This window comes from Anticarsia gemmatalis, chromosome 12, assembly GCF_050436995.1.
Source record: "Anticarsia gemmatalis isolate Benzon Research Colony breed Stoneville strain chromosome 12, ilAntGemm2 primary, whole genome shotgun sequence".
Taxonomy (NCBI): Eukaryota; Metazoa; Arthropoda; class Insecta; order Lepidoptera; family Erebidae; genus Anticarsia; species Anticarsia gemmatalis.
This window is the reverse complement of record NC_134756.1, coordinates 2,861,116-2,877,003: the sequence shown is the minus strand read 5'-3', so window position 1 is coordinate 2,877,003 and position 15,888 is coordinate 2,861,116. Positions and strand designations below refer to the sequence as shown.

At 34.7% G+C, this 15,888-nt stretch overlaps 3 protein-coding genes across 3 annotated transcripts; 1 reads left to right on the top strand and 2 right to left on the bottom strand.

Annotated features, from left to right (window-relative positions):
• Window positions 1-3,043: 3,043 nt before the first annotated feature.
• On the bottom strand, window positions 3,044-7,248 carry LOC142976881 (uncharacterized). Its single transcript, XM_076120457.1, has 6 exons — window positions 7,002-7,248; window positions 6,041-6,872; window positions 5,185-5,367; window positions 4,654-4,807; window positions 4,188-4,334; window positions 3,044-3,782 (listed from the first exon to the last, which is right to left on the bottom strand). The coding sequence occupies exons 1-6, from the start codon at window positions 7,134-7,136 to the stop codon at window positions 3,374-3,376; spliced, it is 1,860 nt and encodes a 619-aa protein (XP_075976572.1). The 5' UTR covers window positions 7,137-7,248; the 3' UTR covers window positions 3,044-3,373.
• Window positions 7,249-7,633: 385 nt separating this feature from the next.
• Window positions 7,634-13,566, top strand: IKKbeta (inhibitor of nuclear factor kappa B kinase subunit beta). Its single transcript, XM_076120632.1, has one exon. The coding sequence runs from the start codon at window positions 7,840-7,842 to the stop codon at window positions 10,159-10,161; it is 2,322 nt and encodes a 773-aa protein (XP_075976747.1). The 5' UTR covers window positions 7,634-7,839; the 3' UTR covers window positions 10,162-13,566.
• Window positions 13,567-13,755: 189 nt separating this feature from the next.
• On the bottom strand, window positions 13,756-15,471 carry LOC142977373 (minichromosome maintenance domain-containing protein 2-like). The gene has a single exon (XM_076121251.1). It carries the CDS (start codon window positions 15,469-15,471, stop codon window positions 13,756-13,758), a length of 1,716 nt encoding a protein of 571 aa, XP_075977366.1.
• Between the last annotated feature and the right edge of the window lie 417 nt (window positions 15,472-15,888).

Below are 15,888 nucleotides of genomic sequence, written 5' to 3'. Positions count from 1 at the left end.
GAATCGATTATTTTTCTCACTATGTTTACTTTAGTCTTTAAAGCATATGATTGCGAATATACAAACATAAACATCTTAAAATCGAAAGCAAATAATAGGACAAAGATTTGAACCTAATCCTGCTGTACAAAAGCTCAGTAGTAATACGTCTTACTACTAAAGTATCATTACTTATGTAAGACAAAGTTAACGAACCGTTACCCATTGTTTAGAGAAGCATATAGTAGTATAAATTCTAGCAGGCTCAACCGATGGCATTAGTTAAACACGCTTCACAACGCCAGGGCGCTACGATGTAGCGGCGCTAGGGCGTTGTTACGGTTTGGCGGCGCCAGGGCGCTACGTTGGACGCTACGCCGTAGCAGACGTAGGCAGTGCTGAAACTTTTTATTTAATCAAAGTTTTAACTATCGCAAAAGTAACTTTTAGTTGTTAAACCTTGGATTATTTACTTTATCTACAATGAATACATTTTTTATATTCCTATTTTTTTTTACTTTACACAGTAACTATTATATTAAGTAGGTAATTATTAAAAATAATATGTTATATGTCACTAGGTGCCTTGCAAAAACAAACAAAGCTACCATATTGAAGGGTCTTTATCACATATTTGCTACATTAGATGTAGACCAGGTTCGTATATTTTATTTATCTGTTTCCCTCCTAAAAGGAACTGAAGTGTGTCGAATTTAGCCGGCAAGTGTGTCGCAAGGCTCGGGTGTTCTTATTAGGTCACGTAAAGATGACGCACCGCGCTTCAAGTGCTCTCCAACAAAGTACTGTGTACTGTATTTACAAGGAGATGCTGGAAACTCAGGGATTTTGTTACAGTACTGTACCAAGAAGCTAGCTAAGACCCTGTTCCACCACTATCAAATATTTATCAAATAACTTATCAAATGGAATTTTAACAGTGGTTTCATACATTTGCTATCATTTTATTCAGTAGTAAGCTTATGTAACGATTATTCATAAACAGTAACTGTAAATCTGGTATGTAATTTTGATGGTAACGCCCGGACGGGACGCCCTAGTAAAACATAAGATTATAAAGAGGCAAAGGCAAAAAGACAACACGAAAGGGTCAGTATGACAAGATGTATGGATGTGAATGAGGCAAAGGAGGTTTGTAAGGATCGTACCAAGTGGCGTTCTCTATACATATATTATACATCTTAACAGCTGTCGTTTCCCAATTACATAGATACATTATTACTATGTACGGCTTTGTTCGTTTATTTGTCACCCTCGTATGGGGAAACGGCTCAACCGATTCAGACAAAATTGGCAAGTCAAATTTAAAAATATATCAACGCTTGTAGAGTTATTAAGTATAAATAAAACACAAGTAGGTACTATTTATGTAACTATATTCTTTAAATTACTTCCAAGGCATTTCTTTTACAATTAATTTTATTATACATTTTAAACTAACTTTTAGTATATACTTACTACCTATATAAAATATTTGAGTATACAGTAGGTATCACACAAATCAGCCAATATACAGCGTGTTGTACAATTATAATAATTTGAACTCAACTAAATGCAATAAGACTATCCACCGGTTTAACTTCCAGATAAGTTTCCGTTAGCTTAAGCTGTTACTCCTACTACTAAGTATCGCTATTCGTAACTTATCCGTAGGTCGTGAGAAAAGCCTTACATAATTAAATAACTTAAATAATATCTCTCTTATTCATAAATATAAATGAAGTTATGAAAGGCTTATAAAGTGTTTTGTTTCTTTCACTCCTAAGCAAAATGAAAAAGAGAAAACATATTATAGTAGCTTTTTAACTAAAATAGGTTTATAGAGTTTATGAATAAGAGGGAAATTCTGTCAGATCCAAGGCAACTTATATCAAAATAAATTTCCTACTACATAATAATAATTGTTTTGATGTAAAATTGTGTCATAATATAATAGCGACTATTTGAATACAAAATTAAATATTTACACAACTGTCGTGCCTTGTATATATTAGGTCGAGAAAAAAGTATTTTCGCATTATAGTATGTATGAACCTGTAATAAAATCTCTTTGGCTTCACTAAGTTTCTTTCAGTGAGCTCGTGAGGTACCCAAGTATCGAGCTTTTTTGTGGAGAGAAAAGATTTTATTACAAGTTCATACATACTTTAATGCGAGAAGCCTTTTTTCCGACCTAATATAAAAATGAATACAGTCACTAAACTCTACATATTTTACATAAAAAAATACATATAAATGACCTCTTTCATCTGAATTTAAAGGCCTTCTTATTCCGTTAGGCAATGGATTAACGGCCCTTTTCAGCCAGCTAAAGAGGGTAAGGGCCATTTTGACAGGTTATTTGATTTAAATATTACTACTACATACTTAATTTATGAGTAGCACCCGAAATGACCGGGATATAAAAATATATTATAAAATCAAATAAGACTCAATTAATGCTAAATAGGAAAAACAATACAGGAATATTAAATAGGAAATACAATTTTATACAACACTTACTAAGTTTTTTAATAAAATATGAGTTTTCCAATATCAATTCAGTTGATTTAAAAAATAAAAATATTAACCAAACCAATCCGATAAGACATTAAGCTTAATAAAAATGGTTCCTAAGTCACTTATTTACATTTCCCTATAAAAATTAAAATAATTTGGAATGAAATTCATCAATTGCTAGTAATATCATAAAATAAAGATTAAAATAGCCTCAAATGTCTTTTCAGGTTTTTCTTATACCAATCACTATATTCGAATCACATAAAAATCTTTATTTATAAAGCGTGAAGGCACTAATTGGCGTATCATAAATTAGAGAGCAGTTTTGCAGATTATTATAAACATTATAAAAGCCCATTACTGTCCCACTACTGGGCAAGAGTCTCCTCCCGGAATGAGGGAGGAGACAGACCTTGAGTCCACCACGCTGGCAAAATTACATTAGTTTTACTTTTCTCCAATTCGAAATGGTGTAGGCCGTAAAATAATTTGATTACATATTAAAATATTCTCATAGATATTAGGCAATATACTGATGTAGGCAAAGTTCTAAAAAAAAACTCTCGCACAAAGAAACAATCCAGTGTTACAATAAAATAAAGCTCAACAAGTGAAAACAAACGGTTACACTTATATTTGTCCCGCACTTTTTAACTGCTCAGCAGATGTAGACATACCAATAAAATCAGATCATGTATTAATTTATTTTTATTAAGGACTCCTCAAAATTAGCCTAATAATTTATACTGAGATTTTTCCCAAAAAATATCAACCTGAATCTTTCTCAGTCAATTCCCGTTTGCCACTTATCAACCCAATTTGAAACGAACTAAAAACATTTTTTAATGGCAGCACCAGCCAATTAAAACAGGCAACCCTAGCTCTCTTTAGGCGGTATATTAATAGTAATACCATTGACAACACCGTTTTTATCACAACTATTAATAGTTATAGTAAACCTATTTTTATCATCTTGTTCTTTTACTTGAGAAATTGTACCAAAACTGTCTTCAAGGCACGGCTCTTTTAAACCCAAAATAGGCATATCTTTCTCCACATTACATTTTGTAGGTAAAAGTTCTTTAGCCGAATTGAACGTGATTAGAGGCATTTCTGCCTGTTTTAATTCCAGCATTGAATCCATGTCTTTGGTCGGAGAGAGGGGTTTAAGGGGGGGTAAAGGTCTTTTTGTATCTGGCTGCTGGACTTTCCCGTCGACGAAGTGCACTGGGTAGTGGCTTTTGAGCTCCGACATCAGTCTGAATCGCATTCCGCATATTGTGCATCTGCAGCAACAAAATGTTTTAACTTAACTATCATCTTAAAATTTATTTAAACATAAAATACTTTTTATATATAAAAATCTTAGGCGCAAGATATAATACACACAGGGATGTGGGTAGAGGTCGAACCAACACAAATAATACAATGGAGGAACAGAAATTATGCGTACGCAATCAAATAATGCACGTGTACGCGAACTTGACACGTACGCGTACACGTGCATTGAAATACTGTGTAACACAAATAATTGAGTGCACAGCTAATCTTTTACTGTCATTGCTAAAAAGGTTACACAATATATAAATGCTACATAATACATGATTAATAGATTATGGTCTCTGCTATCCCCTATGAGAAGAGGGCGTGATAATATACATGTATGTATTAATAGATATTTGTGTACTCACTGGTATATATTTTGTCCGACATGCGCTCTGGTATGTTTGACGAGATCGTTGCTCTGTGAGAAGGCGCGCTCGCAGTAATTACAACGGTACGGCTTCTCACCCGTGTGTATACGGTAGTGACGCTTCAGATGATCCTTGCATGTAAACCTATAAAAGATATAAATTATGTTTATACAGTAGCTAGATTATCCCCTTGTTATATTATTTTACACCTATATTGATAAGGAAAGAAGCCATCGACCCACTTAACAATTTCGAGACAACTGACATTATAAGTCAATATTAAATGCTTAAAAGACGTCATTTAAAAAAACGACACAAGTGTTATTCATTCACCTGAAAGTGTATGCTAACCCAAAGTTTGATTAATTTCATTTTGACTGGGAATAGTGATTCGTAATTATAATACTGGGTACAATCATTTGACCAAAATTGAAGCTAATTAGTAACATTAATGCACAGATACCTCATATTACAAGTGTCGCACGCAAACGGCCGTATCCCCAGATGTATGAAGGAGTGTTTCTTCAAGGAGTTCTGTTTTGTGAACGCGGCCCCACACGCCTCACATTTGAACGGGTGTTCACCGGAATGAGTTGCCATGTGGGATGTCATTTGACCTGGAAACACATAAATATATTAGAGGAGTATGGTTATTAGAAATGATATGTCATGGTGCAAAACTGCAATAGTGGCCTAGTGGGAGTGGATGGCTTGAGATTTTCTTGCAATAATGGCCAGTGTAACTTATGCCTTAAAAGCAAGTAGTCAAAAAGTTAAATGGATGTCTGCATTAATTTCCGTATAATGTTTGATAATTATCAAATATCTATTTGATAACTAAAAAAAAAAACATCTCGTCATGCATTCTTTGCCACTAACTGCAATCTACACCTGCTATATGCTATATATTCCTTAGATATAATTTGAACAGCACAGCAATGTTAGCTGCAAATTATTTTTACAAACTATACAAAACCATCAGTATTATCCTTACCTTTGGTACAGAAAGTCTTGGGGCACATATTGCAGGCATAAGGTTTGAGTCCAGTGTGCCTCATCATGTGCTGTCTCAAGTTGGAGCTGTTTGAGAAGCCCTTGCCACATTCAGAGCACAGGTACGGAGTTTCTCCCGTGTGGCTGCGGACATGGTCTTTTAGACTGCAGAGTTGAGTGAACCCTGAAAGAAATATCAACAACTTAAGTTATTTTTATAAACTGCCAACACAGTTGGTAGAAAGTGGGACAGCTGTGCAGAGATCTCTAGTTTGATTCCCGGATCAGGCAAAGCACTTAGGGGTTTATTTTTATTTATATTAGAATTTTATCTCAATAGTAGCTCGAAGTTTGAAAGCATCTCTAGTAAATGTATACTATGTAATAGTAGCCAAACAAATAGTATTGTAGTTCATAGTTCTATAGTTCTATAAACCTTTATAGGAATTCTTAGATAACACATACAATGAAACAATTATGGAATAGACATATACAATCATTCTAAAAAACATAGAGGTAAGCAGCAGTGATAGCCGAGTGGTATAAGTTGTCACCTCCCACGCCAGTGGTCGCAGGTTCGAATCTGAGGCAACACACCAATGACTTTTCGAAGTTATGTGTGTATTAGAAATAATTATCACATGCTCTAACAGTGAAGGAAAACATCGTGAGGAAACCTTGCATGCCTAAAATTTGTTTAATACATTAATTGAGGGCATGCAAAGTCCCCAACCCGCACTTGGCCAGCGTGGTGGACTTAAGGCCTAACCCCTCCCTCATTACGGGAGGAGACCCTTGCCCAGCAGTGGGACAGTAATGGGTTAAATTTATAAGTAAAATTAAACGAAAACCATTACCTTTCTTGCAGTAAGTACATTCATAAGGCTTGCTATCTTTGTGAGTGTGCATGTGATTAAGCAACTGGTCTTTCCTTGCATAAGACTTAGAACATTTACTACAACTGTACGGCTTTTCTTCACTATGCAGCACCACATGTCTCTTCAACTGATGTTTCATACTAAAAACTTTTCCACAAGTGTCACATATAAACTCTTTTTTATTGTTTTTGTTTTTATGTCTTCTCATGTGCATAGACAATGATCTTTGTTTTGAGAATGTTAAGTCACAGTCTGGGCATTGTAACATTGTTTCCTGTGCCTCGTTTTCTACTTTTACTTTACTTGACGCATGCTCTATTAAGACGTGATCTAGTAAAAGAGAATTACTTTCAAAATGTTGGTTACAAAGGCCGCATGTTTGATCTTTTGAATGTTTTGCTAAATGTTTATCTAAGCATGCCTGGCTCTTATATGATTTCTGACATACATTGCACTGTAACGGTAGGTCATGAGATTGTAAATGTTTAAGAAATTTCTTCTCTACCAAAAATGTTTTGTTGCATTTATTGCACGAGTATGTTTTTCCTTCTCCATCTGGTTTTGGGTCATTTTCCTCTGTCTTGGTGATACTTTCGCACATCATATCAAAATCATCAAAATCCTCAAAATAGTCATGCTCATTTTCTGTTTTAAGTGTCAGTTCAGGAGGCTCAGACTTTATGGAAGACTGTAGAAGCTTTTTAAACTCATCTTGTGCTCTCTCCGCTTGGCTACGGAATGCGTGCACAAGTTGTAAAGTTTTCGCGCACTCTCCACAAATCCTTTGAGGCAAGCCATCTTCTTTTGAGACCTATAATGTATAATTTTATATGTATAAACACAACATAAAAATACAATGTTTTGTGTACAGCAATTTACAATGCCTAATTAGTAATTGAATAATTCAGAATATTCATGATATAGAATAACGGTATAGTACCTGTGTCGGAGTACATAACATAAGTATCTCTGCTAATTGAAGGCAATTTTCTTCAATTTTCACCATTTCGTATAAGTCAACTAAAGTCACGTTGTCCTTCATGCATGTTCGACATGATGCTGCTATATCTAACATTGTATTTTACATAGAAAAAACACAGTTTCCTGGTATTTCAATGTACTTATTAGTGTGTACAATTATTATGAATTATCAGTAAACAAGGAACAACACAACACGCAATATGACGTTAAATTGACAGTGACATTTGACACGATAAGAAATCTTAATTAAGCTAGAGACTAATAACGTTTCTGTAAAAATAATACTAATAAAACGAATATTTCAATGACTTTCAAACCTGGGGAAATTATTGTTTTTAAACTTTTCTACAAAACGTAGCTCAATAATTACAATCGCTCTTAAACTACAGTGAAAATAATATACCACGAAATTATATTAATGTAGAGACAAAACAATAAATCTGCGTAACGTAACGGAAAAGGGTTCTTGTTAAGGTGACACTACTATTTAAAAAAAAGGCAATAAAATTAATTTCCAACACTCTTCGTAAATTCCCAATAATCTCCTGAAAATTAGTGCGCATCACTAAAGTACTAAATTATTCTTTACTTCAGCATACTGTATTAATTATTTGAATCTGTTTCCAAAAATATAATAACGTCTGTGTTTTGTGAGCGTGACCTTAAAAAACACTTAGTTATCAAACAAAGTTTCGTGCGGCTTGTTCCGTGAAGTGTAGAGTTGTGAAGTTATTTTTATATGTAGCCCAAATAGAAGTGATTCTTTTCTCTTCCGTGATCTATTTAATCATCTCAACATGGATGACCTCGTATTTATCGGTGACTGGATAAAAGAAAGAGAACTTGGAAAGGGGAGTTTTGGAACTGTGGTATTATGGAAGCACAAAAGAACAGACGAAAAACTAGCTATAAAAACATGCCAGTGGGGCGACGAGATGACCGAGAAACACAGGGAAAGATGGACCAAAGAAGTAGAAATGCTACAAAACTGTAAGAACCCTAATATCGTTGGTACAAAGGAGCTTCCGCCAGAATTCATCACCGGTCTAGAACGAGCGAACCCTTCTCGTCTGCCCATCCTCTGTATGGAATACTGCAGCGGTGGTGATCTACGTCAGGTGCTCAACAAGCCCGAATCCTGTTCGGGCCTCAAAGAACAACAAATTAGACAAATACTAAGTGATGTCGGAAATGCAATGCAATTTCTTCATGTAAACAAAATCACACACAGAGACCTCAAACCAGAAAATATAGTAATGAATGTACTAGACTCAGTTCAGGCAGCTAGTGTTGGTGTTCAGGGGCAAAGAAAAGTGGTATACAAACTTATAGACCTTGGATATGCCAAAGAAATTGATTCTAATTCAGTCTGTGCCAGTCTTGTTGGAACATTACAATATTTAGCCCCAGAAATTATTTACAGCAAAACATACAGTAACTCTGTAGACTTCTGGTCATTTGGACTTGTTGTATTTGAACTTATTTGTGGCAAAAGACCTTTCTTACCATTCATGGCCCCTGTACAATGGATGCCTTATGTTAAAAAGAAAGCTCATGAAAATATCTGTGTGTATGAAAATTTCCATGGTGATGTTGAATATTCAAATGAAATATTCCCTGAGAATTACATTTCCAAACCTTTCAAGGCTTTACTAGAGCAATGGCTTCAGATTGCTCTGGAATGGGACCCTAAATTGAGAGGCAGAGTTACCCCATCTAGAGTCACATTCAACATACCTTCAGAACAGAGAGAAGCTGCGAGTAAAATTGTTATTTTTGATGTCCTTGAGAAAGCCTTAGCAAAGAAAATAGTCAAAATATTTTCTGTAGCAACTATGTCGCAGCTAGCATATGAAATAGATGATTCAACTACAATACAGATGCTTAAAACAAAAATATTCAATGATACCAAGATTCAAACAGATGAACAAATCTTAATAACACAAGTACAGTTTATGGAACCTCCAAATGAAGACTGGGTCACCAAATATTGGAATGAAAACATCATATTTTTCCTCTACAGTAAATCATACATAATGAAAGATAACGTTGAACCTATTGTGCCAATCACAGTACAGAGATGCTTGGAACACCCAAAAACAATGTACAACTTCAAAAACAGCTACAATCTCTACAAAGACGGTTTATACTTTGTTATGTCCCAAATGGAATTATATGATTCACTTATCAACGGCTTGTTTGTTAGAACTGAGTCATTAAAATGTGAAGGCAAACAATTATTATTGAAACATAATTCTGTTGATAAAAACATTGGCAATTTGCTCGCTAAACAAGAAATATTGAAACAGTTGGTTGACACTGGCAAGGAACACATCACAAATTTAAGAGAAAGCTCTACAGGAACAAACCTGCTTGGAGGATTTGATAAAGCATTTAAAGATTCTGATGATATCACAGAAAGAATTGGTAAACTGCAAAATGCTTGGTCTCAACTGACTGTGAGACTTCAATCTGCAACTAGACGAAGCAATGAAGCAGTCACAGGGGAGATTAACAACTTTGTAGCTAAATACAATTTCCAAACTGTTTATACTAATGCATATAAGGCTTTCATTGCATACAAAAAAGCAGAAACAATGAACAGAGGTAGAGAGAAACAATGTCAGGACATTGTCAAAGTGTGCTATGACTGCCTGAAACTGAGAAGTAAGATATTACAAGAAATTCGTTCACAAGCCTTTGTTATGAAGCTCATGGACTTGAGCACTGAATTCAATAAAATAAGTGGTATTGTTTCAAACGCAGCTGATAATACTACCAAACTGGCAAATGATCTCAATTCTGTTATGAAGGAACTAACGGACTGTACTTGGTCTACAATAAGTATGGTTGTGAAAGACTCTGACAACTATGCTAATATTCCCTACAGTGTAGTCTCCTTTGAGAAAAAAGGCTTCAAGATTGGTGAACCAGTGTCTAATCACTGTATCAAAATGAATGATCTCAACAAAGTACAGGAAGATGAAGTTTTGAGATCTCTCATTGAAGATAGCTTTAAGTTGAGAAGAAATCAAATGACCTTATCTATGAAATTAAACTCACAGAAAGAGTTGTTGAGTAAATCCCTTTATGATTTTAGCTTTTTAAATGATGATTAGATCAAAGTTGTAAAGTTTAAGCTTGCTGCACACATATCAGGGGCCGAAACAGGTCAGTAAAGTCAGTAAAAGTCAGTATTTTTGGACCTGGTCAGTAAAAGTCAGTATTTTCGAAAATCGGTCAGTATTGTCAGTATTTTTCCAAATTCAATATATTTTTTTAGTTTTCCTCTGCTGTTGGCTAATCTTACATTCTCGATTTGTCCAGTGATGATATCTGAGGGCTGCTTTGGATACTCTGTATATGTGGATGATCTACGTACACATATATTGAAGCATCACATGACCTCAAAAATAGCATCTGTTTTAAATCAATATATTTGGAGTGAATACGTGTTTAGCAGCGTTGTGCACTTTTTTGGAATGGGTAAAAACTTCTCAACTCGTAAAAAAATCTTAAGTCCTCATCGAAAATTCGTTAGACCTCATCGAAAATTCGTAAAACCTCATCGAAAATTCGTAAGACCTCAACGAAAATTCATAAGACTAATCAAAAATTCGTAAGACCTGATCGAAAATTCGTAAGACCTGATCGAAAATTCGTAAGACCTGATCGAAAATTCGTAAGACCTGATCGAAAATTCGTAAGACCTGATCGAAAACTCGTAAGACCTGATCGAAAATTCGTAAGACCTGATCGAAAACTCGTAAGACTTGATCGAAAATTCGTAAGACCTGATCGAAAATTCGTAAGACGGGAAGTTTATTAGAGACTAGCTGACCCGCGCAACTTCGCTTGCGTCACATAAGAGAGAATGCGTCATAATTTTCCTCGTTTCTGTAACATTTCTCGTTGCTACTCCACTCCTATTGCTACTGCCGTAGCGTGATGATATATAGCCTATAACCTTCCTCAATAAATAGGCTATCTAACACTGAAAGAATTTTTCAAATCGGATCAGTAGTTCCTGAGATTGGCGCGTTCAAACAAACAAACAAACAAACAAACTCTTCAGCTTTATAATATTAGTATAGATTTTGGTGTTTGTTGGAGTTTAATGGAATTTATTAGAATTTTTGTAGTTTATTGGCGTTTTTGTCCAAAAGGATTTTTTGTTATTGGACATTTAACACAATAAAAAGGCGGTGGGTCGTTCTAAGTTATGAGGTAATTTCAATGTCAATGAATTTTTTTATATTTTTAATTGATAATTTATTTGAAATAAAGCTGTGAGATTATCAAAGTCAGTATCTTCTGTAAGGTCACTAAATTTCACCGATGAAATGTTTTTAATTTAGTCACAAAAGCGCCTTAAACATGAAAAATTTATCTCCCCTGGTCTGTCCTTTAACCGATCATGTTAATAAATTAGTATTTTTAACTATCTTTAAATTATTAAATAAATTAAATTGTGTATTATTTAAAAACTAGACAAACTAAATTAAAGCAATGAAAAAAATAAAAAAGGTAACATTTAGATATTCATAAAATGTTTAATATTGAAATTTGTCCCTCGTATATAGCATCTCTTCCCCTGGCGTTTTGTTTTCATTAAAAACTCACGACTTTTAATTTCGCCGCGTAAATTCTGACCTTGAGCACAAAGTTACTAACGTGAAGTTGACAGCAAGCCGTCGGCGCGAATGCGCCCGCCATATGGTTCGCTATTACACAGACGCCACTTGGTGAAAACTGTCGTGGTTCAGTGAGTGTGTTCTTTCCCCTGGTAAGATTTTATTCTTTATTATAAGCATAAATATTTTACTTTCTTGCTAGAATTACTGTAATGTATGCAAAGAATCGTAATCTTTCCGTCTAATAACTTGTTTCAAAAATTTAGACTTTTATATCGATTCTTTGTCGAAATAGGATCTCCCCTGTCTTCTTTCCCCTGCCGCTTAAGGTACCAGGGGAGATACTTACTGCTCAGGGGAGATAACTGCTTCCTGCTTATGATGCAGTTATCCATTATTTAGTATCCGAGTGTATTTACCTAGTCTGGTTTTAGTTTAAACATAAATCTTGTTATTTTAAATGTCGATTGTACGAGTGTTTATTGTCGCTTTCATCCTAAATATCTCATACCAGGTAGTGTTCCTCGAAACTCTTATTGTTTTTGTAATAAGTAAAGGAGCAGTCCTTTTTAACCCGGTTACCTTATAGAAAAACGTCGATGCCAAGTTACCATATTTTGGTTACAGATTATGGCGGCACGAAAAAAAATGACGCGTAAAGAACGCTTAGAAAAAAAACGTGTAGCGGAAAGACTGAGATACCAAAAAATAAAAAATGACCCTGTGAAATATGAACAGCAAAAGATTAAAGAGCAAAAGAAATATGATAAGAAAAAAGAAGGACTAATTAAAACTGTGAATGAAATGACACCTAGAGAACAAACAAATTGATTTTCGTATAATGTCATGTTTTTGTTGCTTTGTAGGAATGAAAGATTATTTTATAGTGAAGTCTGATGGCTGTTGAAATTAAGTCTGATTAATATTAAATAAAAATGAAGTTGATTCTCAAACTACCACTGTAATTTATTTCATAACACAACATAAATGTCCCTCCTCTGTCCTCAGTATCTCCCCTGGTCAGTTATAAAATGGTAAAAAATTAAGATTTTGTCTGGCTGTTGTCTGGATATGAAGATAATAAGTGTTTTGGTAAGAAAATACTGATACTACATTAATTTTTTATCATTTTTGTCATGCCGCCTCTTCTAACATCATATTACCTCTTAACTGAGAATGACCCCGGTGCTGGTTGTCTATGGGGATGGTGGAGGCCAATAACTGAAAATAAGCTTTTTATCTCACACCATTCACCCAAAAAACGCTTTGGAAATGGTCAGTATTTGGTCAGTATTTTTGAATTTTTGGTCAGTAAAATCAGTATTTTCGATCATGGAACTTGTTTCGGCCCCTGACATATTCGTTTCGGCATAAATCGGCCTAGCCGAACATGAGTAGTTGAATGTTTGGGATAGATGCCGGTCGATATCGCCGCGGCTGAATATTTAAACCAAATTGTGACGATCGGGCCCAAAGAAACTACTCGATCAGCACACACAAAGCCGAAAAAGTGCAATAATTGCTTCCAATCGGTTTTGTTTTTCAGTAAATACGGTCATAATGTGCGGATTCGCCAATACGTGTGTAGCAAGCTTTATTGTATCATCTATTAACAAAGTGCCTTATTTTAAAAATAAGTTAGTGACTAAGTAGATAATAAGATAAAAAAAAACTGATTATAATTATCTGGTGCTTAAATTTTTATTGATGTTGTTCTAATAAGGATATTATGTGTGAGTGATTGTGTGTCACTAACATTTTACATTTTTGAAATTCTAAATATTATTAGGGTATTACTTAAAAATGTGTACTACCAATGTTTTTGTTTGTGTTCTAGTCAAAAAGCATAATATGTTTACTTAAAATTTTATATAAATTCTAATTGTTGTATACATGTCTTTTTATTTACTGCTTTAACATACTTATTTAATCCTATTAATTTAAACAAATACATTTAGAGAAATTAATTATCGATCATTCGAAAACTTACATTTCCATACAATAAAATCAAATCGAAATTATCATTACAAATAGTCATTAAATAAATGTTAGGTACTTCCTATACATAACAGGAAAATCTTAAATACAATGACCAGTAAATTGTTCTAACCAATCCTTGAACTTGTTTATTATTTTTTGTAATTTTCTCACGTCAGCTGGTGTCTGTAGGTACTCTTCGGGGGCGAACCGAGGCTCAGGACTGCCGCTTACGTGCAACCAAATAGCAAACACTGCGTCATCGATAACCGCGACTGACCTACGACAAAGTCTAGCTGAGGTCAGACAAGCGGCCACTAGTGACGTCATACTCCCTATTGTAGCATTCTTCGTATTCTCTTTACGAGCCGCTATGAAGTAACTCTGCAATAAATTTTCGGTAGCAACGTCTAGAATAACTTCTACTCCTGCTACCAAATCGATATAAGCAGTCACATCTTTCAACGCTTGGATTTCTTCTCTACTAGTTTTAGTTGGTTCCATAGCTTGTTGTAAAACGAAATCAGCAATTTCGTCATTGTATTCTCCGTAATCTCCTCTACAAACGTTACCAAAGACACTGGCTACGTTGTACAGTATCATCTTCTTGAAATCCATTCCTTGCGCCCATACCGCTGCCTTCAATTTTGTTGTACCGCAATCCGTGTTTATCGTTCCTGTTTCAATTGCTGATAGAATACCAGAAACTTGTCTATGATTGTAAATATGAAGCGGCAAAGGTAGAACACAGATTCCGCCCGAACTAGCAATTAGCGCCGTTGATGGCACGCTATTAGACATCCCGAGATAAGCAGACTGTTCAGCTAGTTTTGCAGCGTCTACCATAATCGCTGGTACAAATCTAGAATCGAATCCTCCTACTAAGACATGGATAATACTCGCACCGGTAACAGCATTGGCTTTGATACTCGTCAAACTTAATAATAGACTTATCTTGAGATGCATAAAACAATTCAACGGGCAAACATTGACCCCTAAACTTGAAGCTAGACAGTAAATGAACTTCCAAGGCACTCCATTACATGCTTGATACAATTCTTCAACATCTTTAGGAATAGGGCTCGTTATCGGAGCTGGCAAAGGAATAACCTTTTCTATTGACCACACTGAAGTGACTTTTTTCGATACTATAGCATGCAAAACGTATCTAGATCCTAAATTCAATATTGCTATCAAATCATCGACTATATGGAACTTTTTGGAAAATATTTCGTCTTTTATTTGGAATGTAGCTGTTACTTTATCTCCGCATCGCCTTAAGCCACTGTTTTCAAAGAGCACGCTCTTACACATGTAGCATTTTGGTGGATATTTAGGAATATAATGTAGAATCACTTCGTTGCCTTCGCATTCTTCAGGGCAGGACCAAACTGAATGGTAAATATAACTTTCTGGCTTCGAGAAAGATATTAATAAGCCTTCAAATGTCACCAAACCTTTATAAATACGAGGATTCGGTTCAAATAGTTGTGGAACACTTTTCATTCTTATTGTAACACCCACTTGGGCATATTCGATACGACTTCTCATTTCGTTGTCTGTTGACTGAAGAGCGGAATATAAAATATTGTTAACCATTTTTTGGAATTGCATTGGCTCTGTCACCAAAAGGTTTCCGAGGTCTGGAAACACATCTATTAAGTCCATAACGTCAATTTCCAGAATGTATCTCATTGGCGGGAATTTGCTTAACATTTTCTCAGTTAATTGTTCTAGAAATTTATCGCATTCAATTTTCATGTCATTCAGGTGACGCCTGTTGTCTAAGTATAGCAATAAAGCGCACTGCAGCTCCATTCTATTTAATTACAACTAATAACTTAGATAACTAACTGAACATACCAATAAAATTTTAATTTTAAAGTTTTAATTCTCCCGCTTTAAGTTTACTTTTTTTATACGGCCAGTGTATTTAGGCTAATTAGTTGTAGTTTATGGTTTGTTGTAAAAAAAGGTTCGTTATACCTATAGTATAAATTAATTTCGTAATAGTAATTATTATTTTTTATTGCAGCTACTGTATAAACATTTATCCAATTTAATATTTGCAATATTTTTTATTATATTATATGATAGATCGCCAAAGGCAAGAAATAATAATGCCTGACATTGCGCGCTAGACTATTAACGCATAATTAAGGGCACTTTAGATTTAACTATGCGTCGTTTATTCTATTTACTTTCTGCCATAACAGGCATTATGTTCACACCTAT